The sequence below is a fragment of the Schistocerca nitens genome, chromosome 4 (genome assembly GCF_023898315.1).
Source record: "Schistocerca nitens isolate TAMUIC-IGC-003100 chromosome 4, iqSchNite1.1, whole genome shotgun sequence".
In the NCBI taxonomy this organism is placed as follows: Eukaryota; Metazoa; Arthropoda; class Insecta; order Orthoptera; family Acrididae; genus Schistocerca; species Schistocerca nitens.
In genome coordinates this window covers 265,037,523-265,062,318 of record NC_064617.1, presented here as the reverse complement: position 1 = coordinate 265,062,318, position 24,796 = coordinate 265,037,523, and the positions used below count along the sequence as shown (strand labels likewise).

General features: G+C 42.5%; 1 protein-coding gene across 1 annotated transcript in view; it reads left to right on the top strand.

Moving 5' to 3' along the window:
- The window catches only part of LOC126251646 (tyrosine decarboxylase-like), a 176,991-nt gene that overhangs the window by 6,603 nt on the left and 145,592 nt on the right, over positions 1 to 24,796 (top strand). Inside the window, exons 2-4 of the mRNA XM_049952199.1 lie at positions 7,910 to 8,023; positions 19,239 to 19,290; positions 22,556 to 22,626. Coding sequence (XP_049808156.1) covers positions 7,910 to 8,023; positions 19,239 to 19,290; positions 22,556 to 22,626 — 237 coding nt within the window. The remainder of the gene's footprint in view (positions 1 to 7,909; positions 8,024 to 19,238; positions 19,291 to 22,555; positions 22,627 to 24,796) is intronic.

The following is a 24,796-nucleotide window of genomic DNA, read 5'->3' as shown; positions in this document are numbered from 1 at the left end:
GTTCACCAATAGAGCTATTCAGTTTGATAAAGTGCGTGGCCCTTTGACTCTGTCACCGACAATTCCTGCCCTTGATACTGAAGCAATCATAATGACTCACGTCCATGATTGCTCGAGGATTTTCGTCTGCCCACATGAGCGTATTGTGGCAATTATGCTATCGTTTGTGAATGCTGTCTCATCTATGAGCAATATGCAGTCTGTGAACTGAGGATTTTTAGCTCATATGTCAACAGGTATTAGTTCTCAGACATATAACTGGAGGAATATTTCTCCTAGTTTTGACCAGAACTACCTCCTGTAGAAATATGTGACCTGTTTTGAAACATCTTGAATAAATGTTTCGCATGCATATAAGATCGTTACTCTGCATGTTTATTTTTTATAGAAATTGCAGATGATCTCTGTAAACCTGGGCTAGGGTCATTACAACAGATTGACGCATAACAATAACTGTTGAATAATGAGTTCGAATTCTGAAAAAAGATGCAGTGAAAAACTGTCATAGACGGCCACGAGCTGACATTAATAGCGACCATATGTTAGCGAGGACGCAAATGAGCACAATATAGAAGAAGAATAAAGAACGCATACTAAGCGAAGACATGGTACTTAGAAAGAATAAGAGAAAAAGGAATGAAGACGCTAGGGGAGAAGATATTCCAAACCATAAAAGAAGACAAAAGAAGAAATGAAGAGGAGAAAAGATGAACAAAAATCAAAAGTGCTGCAACTAAAACAGCAGAGGAAGAAGTAGTATACTTCCAAGGAAACAGCGAAGAAACTATGGCCAACAACAAAGATGATAAAAAGAAAATGAAAGAAGACAAGATAAATGATAGGAAACGAGTGTAGTGACACAATGCACCAAAACCTAAATAATCAGTTGAGAAGTGATTCATAAAAAGCGAGAGTCCAATGGTGAAAAGAAGAATGTATTGATGTGGAAGACGTGGAAACAAAAGGACAACCGACTTACTTTCTAGGAAGGTGCGTAGAGTTACTTCAGATATATGAACAATTAACAGTAATGGAAAAGAATTGAGGATGAATAAATACTATACAAGCAAGGAGAAGAAAGAAAGAGCTAGGAAGTGTATATGGAGGACTTATATATAGCAAAAGAGGAAACAGATCTAAGCACTTAAATGGAAGATGACATGGAAGCAGAGGGAAAATACTGATCTCTGGAGTAGAAAAAGAAATAATGAAAACGAAGACAGGTAAAATCTGCTGGTTTGGATGAACTTGCTATAGAATTATTTCAGTGTATGGATGTAAAAAGCATAGCGAAAGTTACAGAGTTGTGCTAGGCGATATACAGTATGAAAGTGGTACATGCTTAAAAGACTTTGCCAGGACAGTAATTTTTCCAATTTCCGAAAATTCCGGTACCAAGAAATTCATCGACTATAGAACTATAAGTATATATTCAATTTCTGCCACAATTATGGTGAGGGAATTGAATCACAAATTGGTGCGTATGATGGAAGATAACGAAGGGGAAGAGCAATCTGGTTTGATGGATGGGTGAGGCGCAAGCGATACTATTGGAATAAATAGAAAGACAGAAAAGAATGAGTTTGTGGTCCATAGAACGGGAAAAGGACTTTGATGGGGCGGAATGAGACAGATCGATAGAAATTCTTAAACTGAAGAGGGTGAACTGCAAAGACGAGTTATACACGAGGCAACCATGAAGCTAAGAAATGGTATGACAGACTGGTCAGAAATCGGAAGAGAAGTAATCAATCGTTGTTTACCATATACTCGTATATCGATGGCTTGGTGATTAAGGCGCTAGAAATAGAGACGGGAGGAATAGCACTTCATTAGGTTTGCTGATGATGTGGCGTTACTTGGAGATAAAACAGTACCTCTTCGAAGAACACTATCAAGAACTGAATAAGGATTACAAGAGTACGGAAGATATGAAAGTGAAAAGAACAGAAAACCAGACTGGACAGGTTGCACATGACAATCACTTGGGGGCCGTGTTAACTGGTAAATGGACGAGTGACAAGAAAATTGGATCAGAATTGCAATAACGAAAGCAAAATTTTCCTGAGAAATCATGCATCAGACAGGGGTAGGAGTTAAGGAAAAGGCTGGTTAAATGCTTCATGTGAAGATTTATCTTTGGTATTGTAGTAGCTGCAATGGAAGAAGAAAGAAATAAAGTTCAACAGTTCGGGATGTGTGTTTGGAGAAGAATGTAGAAAGTAAATTGGGTGGATAAAGTGACGAAAAGCGAAGTAACGAAAAAGGTAGTTGAAGATGGAACTCTCACCCAAAGCAGGTTAGAAAAGAAAAGCAGACTAGCTAGGACATGTACCGAGAGGAAGATGAATTCTAAGAAGTATCGAAGGTATGTTGGAAGGACAGAAGAAAGCAAGTAAGAGAAGAGTAAAAATGTTGATGAAGTGAAAAGAGGAAGACACTAGAGAATAAAGTCTAGCGTACGACTCCACCCAACAGCTTCGAGGAATGACGTAATATCAGGTAAAAGATGCAACACACACAAAATTTAAAAAGGACGACCAGTACTCGTCAATGTTTCCAAGGCGCTGAAATACACCGACGGGAAAAAATCGTAATACCAGGAAGGAGTTGTGCGACATACACGAAAGTTTTCAGGGGTGTATCGACATCTGAAAGATGATGTGTGTTCCAGTATCGCACCAGTCACATGATAGCGGAGCTAGTAACGCTACTATGAGGATGCATATCAAGTTTGTTTCAAATAACGCTGCAGCGGTAGTGAGTGAAAGTTATCTTTGAGACTGGACGTGGCTAGCTGATGCTAGTCAAGAATGCCTTTAAGACGATAAATACGCCATTATCAACACCTCACTGAGTTTGAACGGGATCGTATAATAGGATTGCTGTTTAATATTCAAATGATAACTGTGCCAAATCCATCTTCAGTTGCGCCAACATTATGTAACTGTGTGTCTGTATGAGTATTCCGTTAATCATTGCGAGTCAGATTACATTTCCATTTACATTTTTGGGCTTAATGATTCACACTCAGTGCGTGGCTTAATACTTCAGGGATTTTATATTCGCTGTTCATGGCAGTAGTTCACTTGTTACGTAACTCCCACAACTTACAGTTTATGAACAAAACGTTTCATAGGCGATGTACTGGTCAAGGAGGTCCGGTAGCATGGCCTCTCCGTTCACCGGACTTGATTTCATTGAATTTTTTGGCTATGGGAACATTTAAAGGCATTGGTGCATGCCGAAACCATCGACAATGTGCAGGCGTTAAAGAAGCGTGTGACCAGTTCCTGTGGCGCAGCCAGACGCGTCTGGAAGAGTGTATGACTGACTGCGAAGAAGCATTGAAGGATGCGTCAGGATGTGCGGTAACCACATGCAGGACTGCCTGTAGTGTCTACCTCTATGTAACAGACAGATAGGAATGAGAGGAAAGATTATCCATATGACAACAGGTGTTGGTATGCGGACGTATCATTATAGGAATTCTTCTGGTTTTGGCGATATTACCTCCTGTCGGAATATGTGAAACATCATATGTTATGCTGAACGGATCGAAAAGTTATATACTATTTTTCAAACTAAAAAATATTTAGGGAGCTGTTGATAGTTTTCTGAAGCTCACAGACGAGAATTCGGAAGAACACAAAATTAATTCCCACACAAAATGATCAAATTACAAAGTTTTCAGTGGCCTTTTTCGTCCAAACGATCATGTTGGACGCAAAATGTACAAAAAGTTTCAGCAGTGAACCAAGCGATGGAGAGTCTTAACTCTGGAAGAACCGTATTTCCTTTGGTTTTGACAGGAAGCGCTGCTTGCTGAATGTTATCAAATGAGTGTGCCTTACTTTCTTTGCACGTATCCACCAAGTACTCTTAGCACGAACCAGGAAGTCACCTCTCGGCGTCTGATTTCGGCACCCGTGTGCGGCTGCCTTTTCGGCCACAGCTGTTTCGGATGCTAATTCCTGGAAACAAAAATAAATTTTGACGTTAATTATTGACTAAACCGTTGACCAGCAAAACATGTGAGAGAAATTTTCGGGTGCGAATTACCTGTATTTTCTACAGCCTACATTTCGTTACACTAGGAAGTTACCGTGTATTTACGGGGTGTTTCAGACAGGCTATATAACTTTGTAACTTACAAAATAACAAGTAAAAGGAATACTCACACAGGTACCTAAACGTAAGAAGCATTACACTTTCTGTGGAGTTACCAACATAGTTTATTTATCTACTTACCAGAGAGTTTTAAATTGAGCATTTTTTTCTGTCATGTAGCTGATACATTTAAACCATCCGTGTGCAAAACTATTTAAACCAAAAATTTTATCAATTTTAGTTAGTGAGTTAGGAACCTTTGAAGTTTTAAGCGTAGATGCCACATGATGTACATAATTGCCATTGCTGAGATGAACTTCTGGTGGCCGAATGTTCGTTTAAGTGTGATGATCAAACAAGTACCCTTTTTCCTGAATGCACAACGTAATGGCTGACGATGCACTCGACCTGGGTATCGCGTGACATAAGTATGACTCCTTCTTTGTCATCGTGTCGGCATTTGCCGAACATTAGCAACATTTCAGCGTACTCGTTGTGTATGTATTCCATCTTTATTCCACAGCAGTACTACCAGCCGACCGAACCTCATTTGTTTGTGCATTCCGAGCTGCCTTCTATACGGCAATGTTAAGGATACGCTCTGCAATATAACCGAACATGGCTTCAAAGAACTCATCGAGGAAGTTTGTTGCTCCGTGACACCAGCAGCTTTTCATCACTTCCACAGTTTGTATAAAAGTGACAATGAGTTGTGCAGTCAAAAATGGGCGTTCCTTTGAACGCCTCCCTTCGATGAACACCTCATCATCAGAATGTCCATGTGAACACAGTCGATTACGTACAGCATGTTGCATTCACCCATTTTTAGGTTACTAACAAAGACTAATAGAAATTAGATTTGTACATAGATAATTTACAGGCATCAGCTGGACGATAGAAAAACACATGTTCTATATAAATAATTGCAACTCGTTGCTGTAGCTTTCTGGATAACAACTACAAAAACCACGTTCATAACTCAGCAGAATTTGGTAAGGAACGCATGTCCCGAAAGGTGCCCTTTGGGTGCAAATTAATGTTGAAGATACGGTGCGATACTTAATCGTAGATCGAGAACGTCTTCGGTATCTCCTCAGTCCATTACATACCACTGTCGTCCGACGACAACAACGGCCGCGGGAGGTAGTACTTTCGCAACTAGGAGGGTTAAGACTGTGGTGCTCAACAGACGCGCACCAGTGTTAGTGGACAGTGCGTTTGAAAGCACGCATCGCTGATATATACTGTGCAACGAGCAGCAGAAACCCCATGTCGAGCAGTGCTTTAGAGCACCCAATACAGCACTGCGTACGGCGAACTGGGAGATTTCAAAGTAATCCGATCTTCAAGCTTACTTTACGTTAAACGGTACATTTCTACACATGGGTTCCTTATCAAAACCTTATCTTCTAAGCCCCCTGTATAGCCTGCGGTAGCCTGTGATACGATTTGTGGGACAGCCTGAATACACACTGCCTGACAATAAAAGTGAAGCACCCAGAAAATACACTCGGTTGTCAGTGTAACATCGTACACATGCACAACATCGGTGGGTATGTAATTAGAGTTGCCATTCTGTGTGACAGGTAGAACGGCTACCAAATTACATTCGTTTTCTTAGTGTTTAGTATTGTCGCCAGGGGCATATAAAGGGGCGTGAACAGCGTCGGATGTTGGGTGATCACTGTAAAGGGCTCGGAGATGCCACACACGTGTGAGACAGCGTTATCAGCACTTAACAGAGTTTGAAATGGATCTCATTGTGAGTCTAAATTTGGCCGGCACCTCGAATCATGTAATACCCAGATTTGTGGGGCATTCAGATGTGACATTGGTCCGATGTCAGACTGCATGGGAACGTAAGGGCAGGCATACTCATCATCAAGGTGCCGGTCAACAGTATCTGGCCACCGTATGGGCGGTTTGCCATGTTGTGCGCCACCCATATCGTAATTTCTTCACAGCTGTGCTTGCTATTCGAGAACAACTAATGGACTCCCTAGTACATTCTGTGTCACCCCCCCCCCCCCGCCCCACCATCGATCGGAGACTAGTAGCAGTTGGACAAGGGATTACCGCCCCCTCCGTAGGCTGCTGTTAACCCCACGTCACAAACGGCTGCATTTGGAGCGGTGCTGAGACCGGCAAACAGGGTTCAAATGGCTCTGAGCACTATGGGACTCAACTGCTGTGGTCATCAGTCCCCTAGAACTTAGAACTACTTAAACCTAACTAACCTAAGGAGATCACACACACCCATGCCCGAGGCAGGATTCGAACCTGCGACCGTAGCAGCATCGCGGCTCCGGACTGGAGCGCCAGAACCGCACGGCCACCGCGGCCGGCCCGGCAAACAGGGACTGTTAATGATTGGCGTCGCATATTGTTCAGCAACGAATCGCAGTTCAGGACTGCCCTGCATGACAATCGTTGGTGAATATTCCGGTGACCTGGAGAGAAGTCTCGTTCTTCCAGTGTTCCGGAGAAGCACAAAATTGCTACTCCTGGCGTTATGGTATTGTGAAGCATCGGGTATGACTTGAGGTCGTGGCTTGTATTGACTGAGGGAGAGTACTCTCGCGGCACAACGGTATGTCACGGACGTCCTGTGTCCTCGTGTGTTACCTCTCATGCGACAATATGGTGGTGCCATTTTCAGCAGAAAGATGTTCGTCCTCAATTAGTACGTGTCTCTATGAGATGAGTAACGTTGAGGTACTCCTGTAGCCAGCAGTATCCTTAGATTTGTCCCCGACACGTATGGGTCCAGTGTGGACGACAACTACGTTGGATGCCAGCATCCATGATACCAAGGATCAGCTACAATAGTTGTGGGCTGGTTGTCTCAGGAGGGGCAAAAAGTGATTTACGGCACCATTCCCAACCGAATCAATGAAACCATCCAGGCCACAGTAGGTGCAAGTGAGTTCGTACTGCCAAGTTCTGTGTAAACTTAGTTCGATTTCGTAATCACTGGAAAGACGTCACAGACACTCTCCAAGATAACCAAAATGTAGATAGCAACGCCATGACTGTGCCGAATTGTGATTTTTTTTACTGTCGTAATTGGTTTTGCGGTTTTCTTTTTGAATTAGATTCTAGGTTGTTACTTTATTTTGTCTTTTCATTAACATGCCAACAGCCGCGCCGCAGTGGTCAGATCACCGCCTTTAAGCGCGTCGGGCTTGGCTAGCACTTGGATGGGTCACGGATGGCAAGCGGGGTGCACCCAGACCTTGTGAGGCCAATTGAGGAGCTATTTGATTGAGAAGCAGCGACACCGGTCAAGAAAACCGATAAAGGCCGGGAGAGCCGTGTGTTGACCACATATCCCTCCGTATCCGCAGCTAGAGGCGCCCAAGGGCTCAGGATGACATGGCGGCCGATCGGTACCGCTGGACCTGCAAGACATGTTCGTAGGTGTTTGCTTGTTTGTTTTTCACCAACATAATCTTAACTGAAACTTCTTGGCAGATTAAAACTGTGTGCCCGACCGAGACTCGAACTCGGGACCTTTGCCTTTCGCGGGCAAGTGGTAGAGCACTTGCCCGCCAAAGGCAAAGGTCCCGAGTTCGAGTCTCGGTCGGGCACACAGTTTTAATCTGCCAGGAAGTTTCATATCAGCGCACACTCCGCTGCAGAGTGAAAATCTCATTCTGGATAATCTTAACTGTTTTCGTCTTAGTTCTTCCTTTGCAGCTAGAGCGGCGTATAAAATGACTTAGACTGGAAGCAGCGGTTCAGAAGTTCGTGGTAGACGGTTGGTATGGACTTGTATGCTGGTCTCGTGTGTTGGCAGGTGACTCACTGGCAGCACCCCAGGTTCCACGCGTACTTTCCATCCGGCAACTCGTACCCGTCCATCCTGGGGGACATGCTGTGTGACGCCATCGGGTGCATCGGCTTCTCCTGGGTAAGGCGAGATTCTTGTCACTCTCTGTACCCAGCTGTGTTTTCATGACGTATATTCCATGTGAAAATATGTGTCCACCTGGTTTTGTGTTCCTGTTTCTTACTGTTATGAGACCAAAGATAAATTTTCTGATGTTCTCTGCAACCTTTCGATCAACTGACACTTTCCACTTCCTAGCGTTTGTCGTGAATATTGAAAAGGATCGATTAGATCGTTTTCATAATAATTAATCTTACCTTTATGTTGTTACTGAATCTTGCTAATTGTTTGTTATAGTAGCTGACTTAGAGGAGGGGGAAGACCCTCTTTTTTTTTTTTACTTCTCTCTAAATAGTATCAATATTATTCCTGTCTCTCACAATCCTGTGAATGAACCAGAATGAATGATAGAACGAATTGACTGTATTTCCTTGTCGGTGATGGGGCGCATATCCTGCCAATTCAGTCTTCAATCTTTGGGATGTTAGCGCAAGGGCAGAGAGGTTAACTGTACCGACATGTGTAGTGCTCGAGGGCTGTCCCGCGGCGTTGACGAGGGTGCGGCGAGCCTCTTTGGAGCCATCGCCTCTCCCTACACGGCTTTGTGCTGGTAGGTAAACGTAGACGGTTTGAACTGGCAATCTTACGGCCGACTCTAGGTAAGAAAACATGTTTTCGATTCACTCTGTAATAGGTACTAGAATGGGTATCAGACTGTTCTTCAAGAGTGCTAATATTTTGATTAACCATGTTCCTTACAACATTAGGATATTGAGTTTTTAATAGTGGAAAAGCTAAACGAGATCTTACAATTTTCGCAATAATGCTTTGTGTTCAAGTTAAATGGCCCATCTGCCTATGGTGCACGAAAGGACCCGCGTTTTTACTTAAAGTTTATCAAAGTAAATTTCTATAATTTTTGAGAATAATATCAGGGGAAGTAATTGTACCTAAACGCAAGATCGAAATTCTTGATATTTTATGAGTTAGGAGCCTTAGGATGTTGTGTTTAGTATTGATTTCATGTCCACGTGTGAAGCATTAGGGACCATATTGAGTGAATTTAAATTATGGATGAGTAGCTCAGTTATTTAATTTGTGTGTAATACTCAAATTCTTATGCAGTGTTGCGTTGAAATATTTAGTTTTCTCTTTTTCGTTGTTCACTCATGATCAGTCATGTTTCCTTCGTACAATCCGTTCGCCTCTGCGTTATTATCAATTAAACACAGCGCTACATTCTAAGACTAGAATTAAACGGATAATGTGTTTCACTTACCAAATACGGGAAGTTAACTTGGCTTACTGTTGTTTACTCGTGACCAACTACGTGTTCTCCAGACACTCCGTAAGTTCCTGTGATGTTACTAGATGAATAGAACTGCACTTTCAAAGTCTTTCCGCTGTCGGTACCTATGGTGAATCAAGCTAAATTACGCGATACTTGGTTCTTTCTTTCCGACACAGTTTACCTCTCTGGCTAGCATATCGAAAGTGTGACATATTTCTGCAACTCTATAAGAACCATTCTGTGGGTTTAGCCTGGTGGATGTGCGCACGAATGACTGACATTTTTTTGTGTGCCGCCACAAAGCGCTACCACATGCGCATCCTGACTCTATTTTTGTATATGGCACTCTCAACTAACATACAAAGTACAGTGTCTGTATGAATGCTATATTTGTTCCCATCATCATTAGTGACGCCCAATATCGTTTATTCTTTGTGTGCGTTCAATTTTCAGTGAGGCGTGTTTTTTATTGAGTTTACAAAGTAAATATGGAAGTTCTTAGCAATTTCCGACTTCTATTTACCAACTCCCTGTTAATCACCATTCCAGTTTGCCAGTATGAACCATTAAAAGCTAAGTGATACAGAGCATGACACAGTTAATTCTGTATGGTCCTGATCGTAGTTAACAAAAACATTATGAGTGGGCTATCCCTGCCGCGCGGGATTAGCCAAGGTTCGAGTCCTCCCTCGGGCATGGGTGTGTGTGTTTGTCCTTAGGATAATTTAGGTTAAGTAGTGTGTAAGCTTAGGTACTGATGACCTTAGCAGTTAAGTCCCATAAGATTTGGCACAAATTTGAACATTTGGACTATCCCTGGTTGCTTTTACGTATTAGTTAAGTCATTATACACTCCTAGCCAAAGATTAAATCATTTCTCCTCATAACGCAATCAGAGCGTCCTTTTCCTCCTTACCTGTCTCCTCCCCCCCTCCTTCCTGTGTTATTCATGATTCTGTACGAAGATCATGTAAAAGCATGATCAAATTATCACTTAACGGTTCACATGTTCCGACGCCCGAGGCAAAAGGTTGAATTAATTACTTTATTATTGCTTCTCCCCCGGACGTGACGCTCCACACATAGGTTACTCCGCTAAGATATAATTCTTGTTACCAGAGAGTGAGTTCCATAATTAATTGACATTTTCAGCAGCCCGTAGCCGGAGCCCCCTGACCGGCACGTTACAATACGATCTAGGGAACATGGAACAAATTAATCAGTTCACTAACTAATTTGAAGTATTCCAATTTTCACTTATAAATGTCAGATCGGTTGTCTCTGCACCACAGTTCTGTATTTGTAATTGATACATTTGCCGTTCTCTATCATACGTAGTAGTTTCTATTATATTCATAGCAACGCCCTGTGCAATATTTCAAGCATTACATGTTACATTTCCTACCATTACTAAATGTAATTTGAGAACTATATGAAACTCTCACGCTGAACCTTATTTTCTAAGCGCTCAGTTTCGTAAATTTTGACACGCCTTGCAGTCGTGTTCGCCGACACTGGTGAGCCAAAATATTATGAATACCTGCTGTACTGGTCCATCTTCGGAACGCAGTACAGTGTGGCACGGATTCAACTAGCCCTTGCTAGATTTCTCGAGGAACCCGGCACAACGTGTTTACGTACGCGTCACGAGCCGGTAGTTTGTGTCCGCGGAGCAAGCACCCGATAGCGTCCCCTATGTGTTCCATCAGCACGGAACTGTTGAGCCTTTCTTGGCCACTTGGTGGCGTACTGCCTGTTGCCTTCTGTCTCGGGACCTTCACCCGATATTTGTTTAACGATTTTCCTGATGCACGCCAGTATAAGTGGTTGGTGTGTATCGAAAAGCTACAAACGCTCACCGACACCTGGAGATAGATCATCATCCAAGCCAGAAAAGAGGTTCGCAGCGAAAAGACGAATATGTGAGTTGCAACACCACGGACGCGAGATGCGGCTCCTGCAATCCGTTCTGTGGAGCAATGGATACTCGACCTGTTGCATATGGTCAAGAAACAACACTCGGCGAAATGACAGGCTTTTTCCAGCAAGAAGACCGAAGAGTGTCTGAAATCGGCAAAGGACGAAACGGGCCCTCTCGCAAAGTGAAAATATGCCGCATACTGTGCTCGTGTGGAAAAGTCTATGTAGAAATGTGTGGTGTGCGTACTGTAAGACCTTCGGTACACACACCATCAGATTATTTAACTTGTCGCTCTAACGAAGTAGGAGAGTGTCAGCAATATGTCGCGTGGTCTTATCGTGGCGTGTTTATCTTCCGCCGTTAGGTCAGACGATAGAAATGCCACTAGAGTAGCAGATTGACGGTGACCAACTTTAAACAGAACTTGATTAATTTTCACACACATTTATTAAAATAATAACAACCATAAAAATAACTTAACTTGGTTCTGGATGCTGTTTACGACTGACAATCTGAAGTTCCTTCGGTCTTGGTACGTTAATCTTATTCTCATATATCTCTGATACTTGACAAAGTGTCTATACATTTCTCTTCATGGCTATGTACAAGAATATGATAATCTTATTAGGTGCAGACTGAAACTTGACTATAGACTGGTACAGACTAATGCAGACTGGTACGGACTGGTGCAGACAAATGCAGACTAATGCAGACTAATCGGAGGTCTGTACACTCGTTATAATACCTCGCGCGTTCAGGTATCACTGCGCGAGTGTGATTCGCAAGGAGAAAAGGTTCTACTTTAGCAGCAATCCCATTGGCTGCATTACATATTAATACGCGGATCGGCGAAAGCAGAATTTGGTCCGTCTCTAAGACAGCGCCATCTCGTAGTGTGGAGACGGACGAGCGCTGCGCCTGCGCTGTTGTGCTGAGCGGGGCGCGCTCTAGTGGGAAAGTTGTGTACGCGCTGACTACGCGGAACTATGTACACAACAACAAAATGACTGGACGATCCATCAATACGAGGATCACAGAGCGCAAATGGTATCGTAATTTGGCACAGGTGGAGAAATGAGCCGTAGCGGAGAACGCGCAGTGTGGGACCGACCACATAAAAAATTTGCCAATACTAAGGTTTTCGCTGTGGAGAAGGCCTACTACACCCGTTTGTTCAGAGGAAGGTATATAAATTCACAAACATGATAGCAGTTTCAACAAAATGGAAGAAAGCCTCAAGATAAACAGCCCCGGGATTTTCTACATCTACATCTACATCCATACTCCGCAAGCCGCCTGACGGTGTGTGTTGCAGAAAACTAACGTTACAGGTCACAAGTTGGGAAGCACAGCGGTAATGACCAGGAAAAAGCCCTTGGACGTAGATGCGACAGGTACATTCAACAACAGAAACCAACAGATCATACGTCTTGTTATTGGGTTGAAATTAAACAAATTTTGGAACCAAGGCACCAATGTAGCTGCACTTCCGTGCTCCTCAAACCACTGTAGCGCGATTCTGGTTTTGTAACGTGCTGCTGGGAAAGACATCAAACATGAAACGATGCAGGTGTTCTGAAATAGTGTTCACAAAGTCCATAGTTGTCATGGTGGCTTGCGTACATCCAATGGATGCCTGGGTGAATGTCCTCCACAGCTAGTACTGCCTCCACTACCATGATTACGCGGTGCGTTGCATACTTCGAGTATCTGACCGACGTGGTGTAAGAAGGAACGTGATTCATTCGACTTGTCGAAACGTTTCCATTGACTTACAGACCAGTTTTCACATGAAAACACACATGGGTCGTCTGCTGAGGAGCCCCACGTTCGACAATGTGGGCTGAACGGTGTGCTCCGAAACACTTGTGCCTGCATCAGTAAACGTACTCTGTCGTCCAGTCTGCCACACTCGCCGCCTATCTTTTTTCACAGAGCGAGCAAGCTTCCGATGTTCACGTTCTATGATGGGACGTGGATGTCCAACGTCTTGTCGCCTACCCCGTTCTATAGATGCTCACGTCAGCAGCACGTGAACAGTTGACGAGCTTCGCCGTTTCCGAGACTGGTTGGTCAGCTGATTTGAGGGAGGTACCAAACAGCGAAGTCATCGGTCCCATCGGATTAGGCAAGGAAGCCGGTCGTGCCCTTTCGAAGGAACCGTCCCAGCATTTGCCTGAAGCGATTTAGGGAAATCACGGAAACCTAAATCTACATCTACATCCATACTCCGCAAGCCACCTGAGGGTGTGGCGGAGGGTACCTTGAGTACCTCTATCAGTTATCCCTTCTATTCCTGTCTCGTATTGTTCGTGGAAAGAAGGATTGTCGGTATGCTTCTGTGTAGGCTCTAATCTCTCTGATTTTATCCTCATGGTCTCTTCGCGAGATATACGTAGGAGGGAGCAATATACTGCTTGACTCTTCGGTGAAGGTATGTTCTCCAAACTTTAACAAAAGCCCGTACCGATCTACTGAGCGTCTCTCCTGCAGAGTCTTCCACTGGAGTTTATCTATCATCTCCGTAACGCTTTCGCGATTACTAAATGATCCTGTAACGAAGCGCGCTGCTCTGCGTTGGATCTTCTATTAACCCTATCTGGTACGGATCCCACACTGCTGAGCAGTATTCAAGCAGTGGGCGAACAAGCGTACTGTAACCTACTTCCTTTGTTTTCGGATTGCATTTCCTTAGGATTCTTCCAATGAATCTCAGTCTGGCATCTGCTTTACCAACGATCAACTTTATATGATCATTCCATTTTAAATCACTCCTAATACGTACTCCCAGATAATTTATGGAATTAACTGCTTCCAATTGCTGACCTGCTATTTTGTAGCTAAATGATAAGGGATCTATCTTTCTATGTATTCGCAGCACATTAAATCAGGATGGCCAGACGCGGGTTTGAACCATCGTCCTCCCGAATACTAGTGAATGTCCTCCACAGCTAGTACTGCCTCCACTACCATGATTATGCGGTGCGTTGCATACTTCGGGTATCCGGTCATCTGTGGGCACTGCAATCGACTTGGTGTAAGAAGGAACGTGATTCATTCGACTTGGCGAAACGTTTCCATTGACCTACGGACCATTTTTCACATGACAACACATATGGGCTATGACGTAAAATAAGTGCTTTCCTTTGTACAAATACATCTCAGTCAACTGTCATTCTTCGGCCTATTGCATGTAATCAGGGTCTCAATCACAGATTTCTGCCTATTTGATAAACAAACAATCAGTGATGCAAATGATATTTTCTCTTTCCGAGATGGTCAAAGTCGCTTATGTCACAGCGTTTCCCAGTTGAAACCCGATCGTCGCTAAAATTCATCACTCCTCTCTGCTCTTCTTATGTACTTCCCTTACCGCGTCGTGTACCCGTAACGCCAACACACTCAACCTCGCGTTGGGTAGTGGTTATAATGTCTTGGCACATCAGCCTATCTCGTCACCTCAATCACAGTATCACGGTACGGACGTCCCTGTCTTACCACATGGCTCATGTACAATGTTGTACTACCTGGCTGGCTATTGCTACGGGTCTCACCAGTTGGGATGTTGTTTCACGATAATTTTGGAACGCACATTCACACTAGCATATTGTAGCACATGTGCTACTTGTCATAATCACACATAAGAGGAAGGCCAGGACGTTACACTGCTGCACATCCGCCATTCCTTGCCATGGATCTCTCACCCTGCTTCTGTCAACAAGACTGGCGTTTTATAGCCTAAGTATCACTGCAAGTGCCATTCCAGAAAGTGGTCTTCGTTTCTGAAACTGGAGTCGTTCTCTGTGTCAACTATTGTTAATTGAACCAGCTCTCGTGTGGACACTAAGACTACCATAGCTATCTCTCGACGTTCTTGAGACCAGAGAAACTCTCCCATTCGTCCCATAATTGACACATTGTATAAACCAAGAAATGACGTAAAATAAGAGCTTTCCTTTGTACAAATACATCTCAGTCAACTGTCAATCTTCGGCCTATTGCATGCAATGAGGGTCTCAATCACAGATTTCTGGCTATTTGATAAACAAAATGTTGTGTACATAGTTCCGCGTAGTCAGCGCGTACACAACTTTCCCACTAGAGCGCGGCCCGCTAAGCACAACCTCGCAGGCGCAGCACTCGTCCGTCTCCGCACTACGAGATGGCGCTGTCTTAGAGACGGACCAAATTCTGCTTCCGCCGATCCGCGTATTAATATGTAATGCAGCCAATGAGATTGCTGCTAACGTAGAACCTTTTCTTCTCGCGGGTCACACTCGCGCAGTGATACCTGAACGCGCGAGGTATTATAACGAGTGTACAGACCTCCGATTAGTCAGTCTGCATTTGTCTGCATTATTCTGTACCAGTCTATGGTCAAGTTTCTGTCTGCACCTAATAAGATTATCATATTCCTGTACATAGCCATGAAGATAAATGAATAGACACTTTGTCAAGTATCAGAGATATGTGAGAATAAGATTAACGTACCAATACCAAAGGAACTTCAGATTGTCAATTGTAAACAGCATCCAGAATCAAGGTACATAATATCCATGCCTTTTTATTATTTTAATAAATGTGTGTGAAAATTAATCAAGTTCTGTTTAAAGTTGGTCACCGTCAATCTGCTACTCTAAGCATGCAAGTGGCATTTCTATCGTCTGACCTAACGGCAGAAGATAAACACGCCACAATAAGACCACGAGACATATTGCTGACACTCGCCTACTTCGTTAGAGCGACAAGTCAAATAATCTGATGGTGTGTGTACCGAAGGTCTTACAGTACGCACACAACACAAACAATCAGTGATCCAAAAGATATCTTCTCTTAGTGTAAACGTTACGAGAGAACGAAAGCTAAATTTATAAACGAACTGAGGAAACTCTATCGTTGTCTTCCGCTTCATGTTGTCATATTACTAATCAATCCAATCAGAATTCTATACAGCTAAGTTTTAAGTAAAGGAAAAACGTAAACCTGCATGGAAAAAACACTGATGAGCCAAATCATTATGACCACAGCCCACCGCGAGGTTGCATGCCTCCTGCTTGTGCTGCGGGCACATGACGCTGTAAGGAAAGAATGTAAGCGGAAGAGAAACGAATAGGCAGTCATTGTAGCAAACATACGCGCGGCAAATGCGGAAATCCACTGAGATAAGCTGTTTTGGAAAAGGGCATATTCTTATGGCCCTGCGACTGGAAACGAGAATCTCTGAAAAGGCGAAGCTGTTCGGCTGTTGGCGTACTGCTATCGTGAGCACCTATGGAAAGTGATTGACGGATGGTGTTATAAGGGGTAGGCCGTATGGTATTGGACGACCATGTCTCATCACAAAACGTAGAGGTCGGAGGATCCCCCACTGTGTAAACGAGGAAAGGCAGCGATCTGTTTGCAGATCTGACGACAGAGTACAGAGCTGGTGCAGGATCAAGTGTTTCGCAGCACACCGTTCAAAGGTCATTGTTAAACATGGAGCTCCACATCACACGACCCCGTACGTGTTACTGTGTTGACCGAAAGACATCGTCAGTTATGGCTGCAGTGGGCACAGCATCACTGAGTTTTCACCGTGGATCAATAGGCATGTATCGCCTGTGGAATAAACAGCATTTCTTATTATACCAGGTCGATGGCTGGGTCCTTACACGCCGTCATCGAGGCGAATGGCTTCACGAAACGCGCATCACGCCACAGACGCAGGCCGGTGAGGACAGAACTATGGTATGGGGTACACTGAGTTGGGCTCCCATGGGATCTGTGGTGGTGATCGAAGGTACCATGACAGCAGTGAACTACGTGAAGATTATGCCGGACCACCTGCATCGCTTCACGTCTTAAGTCTCCCCGTACGGTCATGGGGTCTTCCAGCAGGATAACAGTCCATGTTGCAAGGTCAGAATCGTGATATAGTGGTCTGAAGGGTGTTATACTGAGCTCACATTGATGTCTTGGTCAGCAAATATGCCTGATGTGTACCCACTGGAACACATATCGGGCGCCTGCTGTGTGCCTGTAAATCACCATCCCGTAATCTGTGGGAATTGCTTGACCTGTGCGTAGACATCTGGGGCCACATGCTTCCGGAATCCTGCCAAGGACTTGTAGAATCCATGTCAATAGGAATCCCTGTTGTACTGTGTTTGAAAAGTGGAACAACACGCTATTAAACACGTGATCACAAAGTTTTGGCTCATCGGTCTAAATGTATGTAGAATAAATCTTCTGTTTTACGAGGGGATTTCTGAAGTAAGTTAAACATTATTATGGAAAGCCAAGTAACTTTTATTGAACGCTGCACAATCCTTCAAAGTGACACAAATGGATGACATTATTTTTCATCATGCTTACCAAGCGTCTATTTTTAGTATGTGACAGCGGCTGCCTTTAGTTTACAGTTGAGTCTTGAAAGCGTGACAGGTCAACATGAGGTGGCCTACAAAGAGTTTTTTGTTTGAGAATGCATGTTTTCGGCTATATTTTTACTTCTGACGGTGAGTAATGGGATAGAAGTGTAAGGTATGTTATACTCTAGGACGATATAAATATTTATTTTTCGTTATCAGTACGTATAATATTGCAAAGTACTGATTTGTTTCCTTGTTTCACAGAAAATGATAATGGGATAACGTAACCGATTATGTTTCTTCTTTTCTGAAGTGCATTCGTCTTTAAACTATGTATATGGTATAGGTACATACAAAAAAAAATCAGAGCGTCACGAACATGTGTTGCACTTTAGCTGCACGTAACATTACATCATATCTGTGAAACCTATTACATTTCTTATTTTCTAAAGTAAATTCAGTTCCAAAATATATATACTGCACAGAATCACCCAAAAAAATCAAAGTGAATATGTGTCGCAGTTTAGCTGCGCATAAAACTACATCTTGGCAAAGTAAACTGTCAATATTGTAGTGAGAATCATCAGAGTTTATTGCCTGCAGCTTGGTCGGTATGAACCTGATGATATAATCAACAGATAGTCATAAGGAAACAACTACAGACCGCCATGACAGATATTTTACTCCTCTGCAGAGTGAAAGATTCTTCTTGGCTCTCTCGCAGAAACTATGGGAACAGCATAATAACATCTAAACAGGTGCTGGAAAATTCTCAGTGTGACAGTTATCTTTAGTAACGCAAGCATGAGAGTAATTTGATAAAGGAAAGCCATTTCGCTCAGAATTAATTTTCGGTGCTCTCATGGTGTTAGTATAACTCTTTAAAATATACACACAGTTTGCTACTTACAGATTGTGTAATGTAAGAAATATTGGCAACACATTCTCTGTAGCTTTCAGCTGCCAGTCGTCACTACATATACTACGCAAAAAACACAAATTCTCCTCGTGCTACGTCCATACACCAATTCCCTACTACCTCTACAAATTTGTTTTGTAGGACCGCCTACTCATCTACTCATTCCTTCTAGTGTGTTATTACCTCCTACTATTTGTCTGCTACTGTTTCGACTCGTAATTTATAACTGGTGTTTTGAAGAAGCGAGGCCCACTGTTCTAATTCTTTTCTATTGTGTTTGCCCACCATCCTCTAAAATCCCTCAAGTTGTCACGAAAATGCTGACAACAAGGGAAAAAACCGGATACAGCTCGTAACTTTGACGATGCACTGAAACGGACATATAAGAAAACCTTACGTATTTTTCTGAGTTATTGCAGATGGAAGGCCAGTGGCTGAGACGCTGGAATTGTATTCTAGAGAGAAGGATTCGGTTCTCCGTCGACCATCGTACCATCCTCATCTAGGTAGTTCTTGGTCTCTTTGAGTGACCAGCTGATTCCACGGTGGTTCCTTCAACGAACCTTCTACCGATTTATTTTCCCACCCTCCACCACCTAGAGCTACCTGCCCGTCTCTAAATATCTCTATGTTTGACTTTAGAACCTAAAGCCCCACACTTTAGAAAAGAATGGTTTTTAGTTTACAGTAATTTAGAATTTTTTCTAATTGAGAGTGCAAGAAGTTTCATATTGGAATTGTATGTGTTTCAGGCGGCGAGTCCCGCATGCACAGAGCTGGAGACTATCGTACTAGATTGGCTTGGTGAGTCTATACTGCTACATGATGATCTTGCAATTTAACCTCTGCGTGCCTAAACAAAATGTGTTGCACAATTCCTTTTTTCATGTGTTTGCTACAAGGACAAAACTGTTTGATCGTTACAGCCACCTAATTGGAGAGCTTCCTTGATATCGTTGAGCCTAGAGAGTAATTCGATTAGCTGTTTTAATATGATTTTGTGACGAGTATATATTTGTGTTCTTAGTAGGACTCGAGGAGCTATTACGTAACAGGGAACAAGCGGCCAGCAGGAGCAGTTATCACCAGTGCTTAGGGATTGCTTGTGTAATTTACTTATTTAAGAAAGGTGAATGTTGTTGATTCTTTAGGCTAGCTATATGCCTACGAAATGAGTATGAACCCTTCACTCATGTGTCAACACTACAAACCGCATGTTGCCTTGACTTTTAAATCTGTCTGGATGTTAAGGTACCAGTATAGGGATTATTGTCTAATTTCGCTACAAGAAGCTTCATTCTTTTCGAAATAGTTTCCTTGTTCCAGTATTCAAGGTTTAATGTAATGGAGACCTACAGGAAGTCAATCAAGCAGGGAAGCCACATCAACAATCATACTCACAAAAACATAAAATAGGTATGCCTCTCAACGTTATACTCAAAAATTTCTCACCGACATATGCTGATCGTATAATTAGGATGGGCATGGGCAGAATGGCCAGAAGAACATGAGGGATAGCAAGCAGAGAAAGAGCAGAGAGATGGGGATTATGAACTCAGGAAGGACTGCACTGCCATAGGGATAAAGGTGGATCGAAAGCTCAAAGAAAAGGTTGCAGGAACAGAATAAAGAATAGCCTATAAGAGAGCCAGATTTCGGAGGGGCAAAAGAGATACGGGATACAGGATGTAATCAAGAAAGTTAGAAGGGGAAAATCTATGAAGGGGCTACCCATGATCACACAAAGTTTTTAATGAAAGAGAAATAATTTCAGTGATTTAGGAAATGTGCGAATGTAATAAGGAGAGTATCATAAATCAGCTAGAGGCGATATCGTTGTGCAGGCCTCTAACGTGGTATGTGTGGAACTGGTTCCCGTTGTACGTTTAGGATACTATGACCTTGAAGTTCTCCGTTTCGACCAGTAGGCAATATTTGTAAGATGATAGTGGTGGTTGGCATTTACAAGACTGGTAGCGGCGCAAAGGCAGCTCCTTAGCTTAGTGTGCCAATAAAACCGTGTGCTAACATTTCTGCAAGTTCATTGAAACCAAAACATCAGAGTGTCGTTGGTGTACAAGCCAGTTTGCTTTATGATTTCGCATTGCTTCACTGGCTACCACTTGGTACATTAAAATATGACTTGCTTCTGTTTTTCATTGCCGCGCAGTTTGAGCTGTAAAGCCATTTTATAATGTTTGTATAGTATAACCTATCGAAACGAACGTATTTAGGTTGAAGTCCAAGCACTCGTCTAATGAAACATAGATAAAAACTTAGAGAGTTGCCTGAAGTTCACAGTTAAAGGGATGGCATAAAGTGTGTCTTGAAAAGAAAATGTCTAAACACATTAATTTCCAGGTAATACTGCAGAGCGTTACCATTCAGACGATTTGTGGTCACTGAGACCTAATTACAGTTAAAACGTTGCAAATTTCATTGTAATGCTATGGAAACATTGTACTGTTCAGAGAAACTCAGTTAAGTTCAAGTGTAGGTCTCACAAACACCACTTAAAGCACTAGAATGTACATCGGTACATTCCCATAATTTACGGACGTATTCGTAACGTGTTACGGAGGGAGGTTGTTCTTTGGGAAAAGTATATGCTGGAGAGTATTTGATTTTATATCCATTACTGCATTCTTCCTCAGTAGTAGAAATTACATTGCTGCCCTTCGTAAACGCACATGAAAATCATACCTGTTACGTAATCACACCATAAGCGTGCAATCACAAGAACCAAACTTTATATACAGAAATTTTACCGATGTATACCAATTTTATGTCTCTGTTCGTCCACAAACTCTGTCAGTGATTACTACAGAGCAGTTTAAATTTCGCATCTCATAACAAAGGAAAAATCAAATCACCGTGTCTACGAGTTGCGTCCCGTACACTACATGAAGTAAATTACATGGCCAAAATTACAGCTAACTTCACAGTTTCATCCATTCAGTTAAAATTTTTCAGAAAACTTCAGTCGATTGCTTCCTTGAAAATACTCAGTATGTTTTATCAAGACAACTACACAAAGGAGAAAAAGTGCCATACAGCTAAAGATGACTTCTAAGTTTCATTAATTCAGTTAAAAAGTTTTAAAAAGAAGAATAAGTTGCTCCTTAAAATACAGGGTGTGCCAGGAGGAATGGTCAATATTCAAGGATATGACAGAACAATAATTGTAAGCGAAAAGTCTAGTAAACGTAGGTATTTTACGAGCACTTCCTCATCTTCGATATTGTGAAACAAATCTATTCTTCTGTAAGCTCTTTGCTTTCCGTAAACAGAGAGGTGGAAGTAGGGACCAAATCAGGAAAAAAATCCCCAGTAAACATGGGCTCTAAGGTGTATACCTTAAGGGCTACTAATATCAAATACCGGTCTCAATTTGAGGAAGAAATTTCTGAGGATGTACGTCTGGAGTACAGCATTGTATGGTAGTGAAACATGGACTGTGGGAAACCGGAAGAGAATCGAAGCATTTGAGATGTGGTGCTATAGACGAATGTTGAAAATTAGTTGGACTAATAAGGTAAGGAATGAGGAGGTTCTATGCAGAATCGGAGAGGAAAGGAATATGTGGAAAACACTGATAAGGAGAAGGGACAGGATGATAGGACATCTGGTAAGACATGAGGGAATGACTTCCATGGTACTAGAGAGAGCTGTAGAGGGCAAAAACTGTAGGGGAAGACAGAGATTGGAATACGTCAAGCAAATAATTGAGAGCCCGTGTTTACCAGACTTTTAGTTTCGAATGATCGTTCCTTCCATTTTCATCAATATTTATCATTACTTCTGGGACACCCTGTATAGGCAAATGTATTTCAGTGATACTGTGAAATTTTCTCCTCCAACTAACGAAATTCTGTATGTAAAAACCTTTAGGTGTCTAGAATAATCACAGCATATATTGCGTGAGGCACTACATTCAATCATGACAAGCGCCTAAACTTCATTTGTTTTGCAGATATAAACCACTTTGAAGTGGACCCGACCCAACACTGTTACACATATAGACGACAAACGTCTGTCCTTTTTACAGATTCTATTTTCTCGTTTGCAGGGAAGGCGATAGGCTTGCCGAACGAGTTCCTCGCATTTGCCGAAGGCAGCAAAGGAGGCGGTGTGATTCAGGTAAAGCGATCTGCAATATTTAATGCACGTTGGTTTCATCTGAACAGTATATACAGAAAACTTCAAGTTTTAAATGAATTTAGACATTTGGTATATGCGACAAATTGCTGTGTGTAATATTTCATTGCCAACTTCCTCGTGAAGTTGCAGCTTCGAATCTAATCACAAGCTGTGCCCTGAGGTCACAAACATCTGTGGTCCTCTCATACACTGTGGACGGAATTTTTTCGTTTTTTTCCCTTCCTGCTGTTGCTCCTTGCTTCTCCGAGGTGTAACCATCACTGCTGATATTTATCGTCAACAACTAAGACGCCTTGTAGGTGCAATCCAAGAACAACGATCAGGAAGATTGTGTGAAATGATGCTACTCCACGATAACATCTGCCCGCATTTTGGTGTTGTTGTTGTTGTAGTCTTCAGTCCAGAGACTGGTTTGATGCAGCTCTCCATGCTACTCTATCCTGTGCAAGCTTCTTCATGTCCCAGTACTTACTGCAACCTACATCCTTCTGAACCTCCTTAGTGTATTCATCTCTTGGTCTCCCTCTACGATTTTTACCCTCCACGCTGCCCTCCAATACTAAATTTGTGATCCCTTGATGCCTCAGATCATGTCCTACCAACCGGTCCCGTCTTCTTGTCAAGTTGTGCCACAAACTCCTCTTCTCCCCAATTCTGTTCAATACCTCCTCATTAGTTATGTGATCTACGCATCTAATCTTCAGCATTCTTCTGTAGCACCACATTTCGAAAGCTTCTATTCTCTTCTTGTACAAACTATTTATCGCCCATGTTTCACTTCCATACATGGCTACACTCCATACAAATACTTTCAGAAACAACTTCCTGACACTTAAATCTATATTCGATGTTAACAAATTTCTCTTCTTCAGAAACGCTTTCCTTGCCATTGCCAGTCTACATTTTATATCCTCTCTACTTCGACCATCATCAGTTATTTTGCCCCCCAAATATCAAAACTCCTTTACTACTTTAAGTGTCTCATTTCCTAATCCAATTCCCTCAGCATCACCCGACTTAATTCGACTACATTCCATTATCCTCGTTTTGCTTTTGTTGATGTTCATCTTATATCCTCCTTCAACACACTGTCCATTCCGTTCAACTGCTCTTCCAAGTCCTTCGCTGTCTCTGACAGAATTACAATGTTATCGGCGAACCTCAAAGTTTTTATTTCTTCTCCATGGATTTTAATACCTACTCCGGATTTTTCTTTTGTTTCCTTTACTGCTTACTCAATATACAGATTGAATAGCATCGGGGAGAGGCTACAACCCTGTCTCACTCCCTTCCCAACCACTGCTTCCCTTTCATGTCCCTCGGCTCTTATAACTGCCATCTGGTTTCTGTACAAATTGTAAATAGCCTTTCGCTCCCTGTATTTTACCCCTGCCACCTTTAGAATTTGAAAGAGCGTATTCCAGTCAACATTGTCAAAAGCTTTCTCTAAGTCTACAAATGCTAGAAACGTAGGTTTGCCTTTCCTTAATCTTTCCTCGAAGATAAGTCGTAAGGTCAGTATTGCCTCACGTGTTCCATTTTGGTAGACTGACAAAAAATACTATACAGGAGTTGGGTTGCGAAATCATTTCGTACCCACTTTATTCACCTGATATTTCGCCGTCAGATTATCACCTTTCCTGCTCTATATCGAACAACCTTCAAGGAACTTCCTTTCCGGATGAAAAGGGGCTCCGAACATGACTCGACGAATCCTTCGCCTTGAAACCACGTGATTTTTACAGTCGCGGAATCGAAAAGTTACACCAGCGTTGGCAGACCGTTGTAAATAGTGGACAGTATATTACTGATGTGTAGGGTCTCTGTTATGTGTATCTGTTGTTCATGGAAAATCGCTACGAACTTATACACGAATCCTGTTAAAACTCTACTCCATGTATTGATACTGTCCCAGAAGCGTTAATATGCATCTCTTATGTGTCGGTTTAGCCATAGTAAATTACCATACTAGTTATTTTCTTAACTTTTCCGATTTTCCCACTTCTGGGCCTATATTCCGCAGTTTTCTCCTGGTCTATAAGTTGCTCGGGCACATTTCGCTTATCACAAACAGTTTATATACCGACGTCGTCAGTTATGCACGAAATTCGACATAACGAACCTGCACTCATTCTTCGAAAAGAGTAAC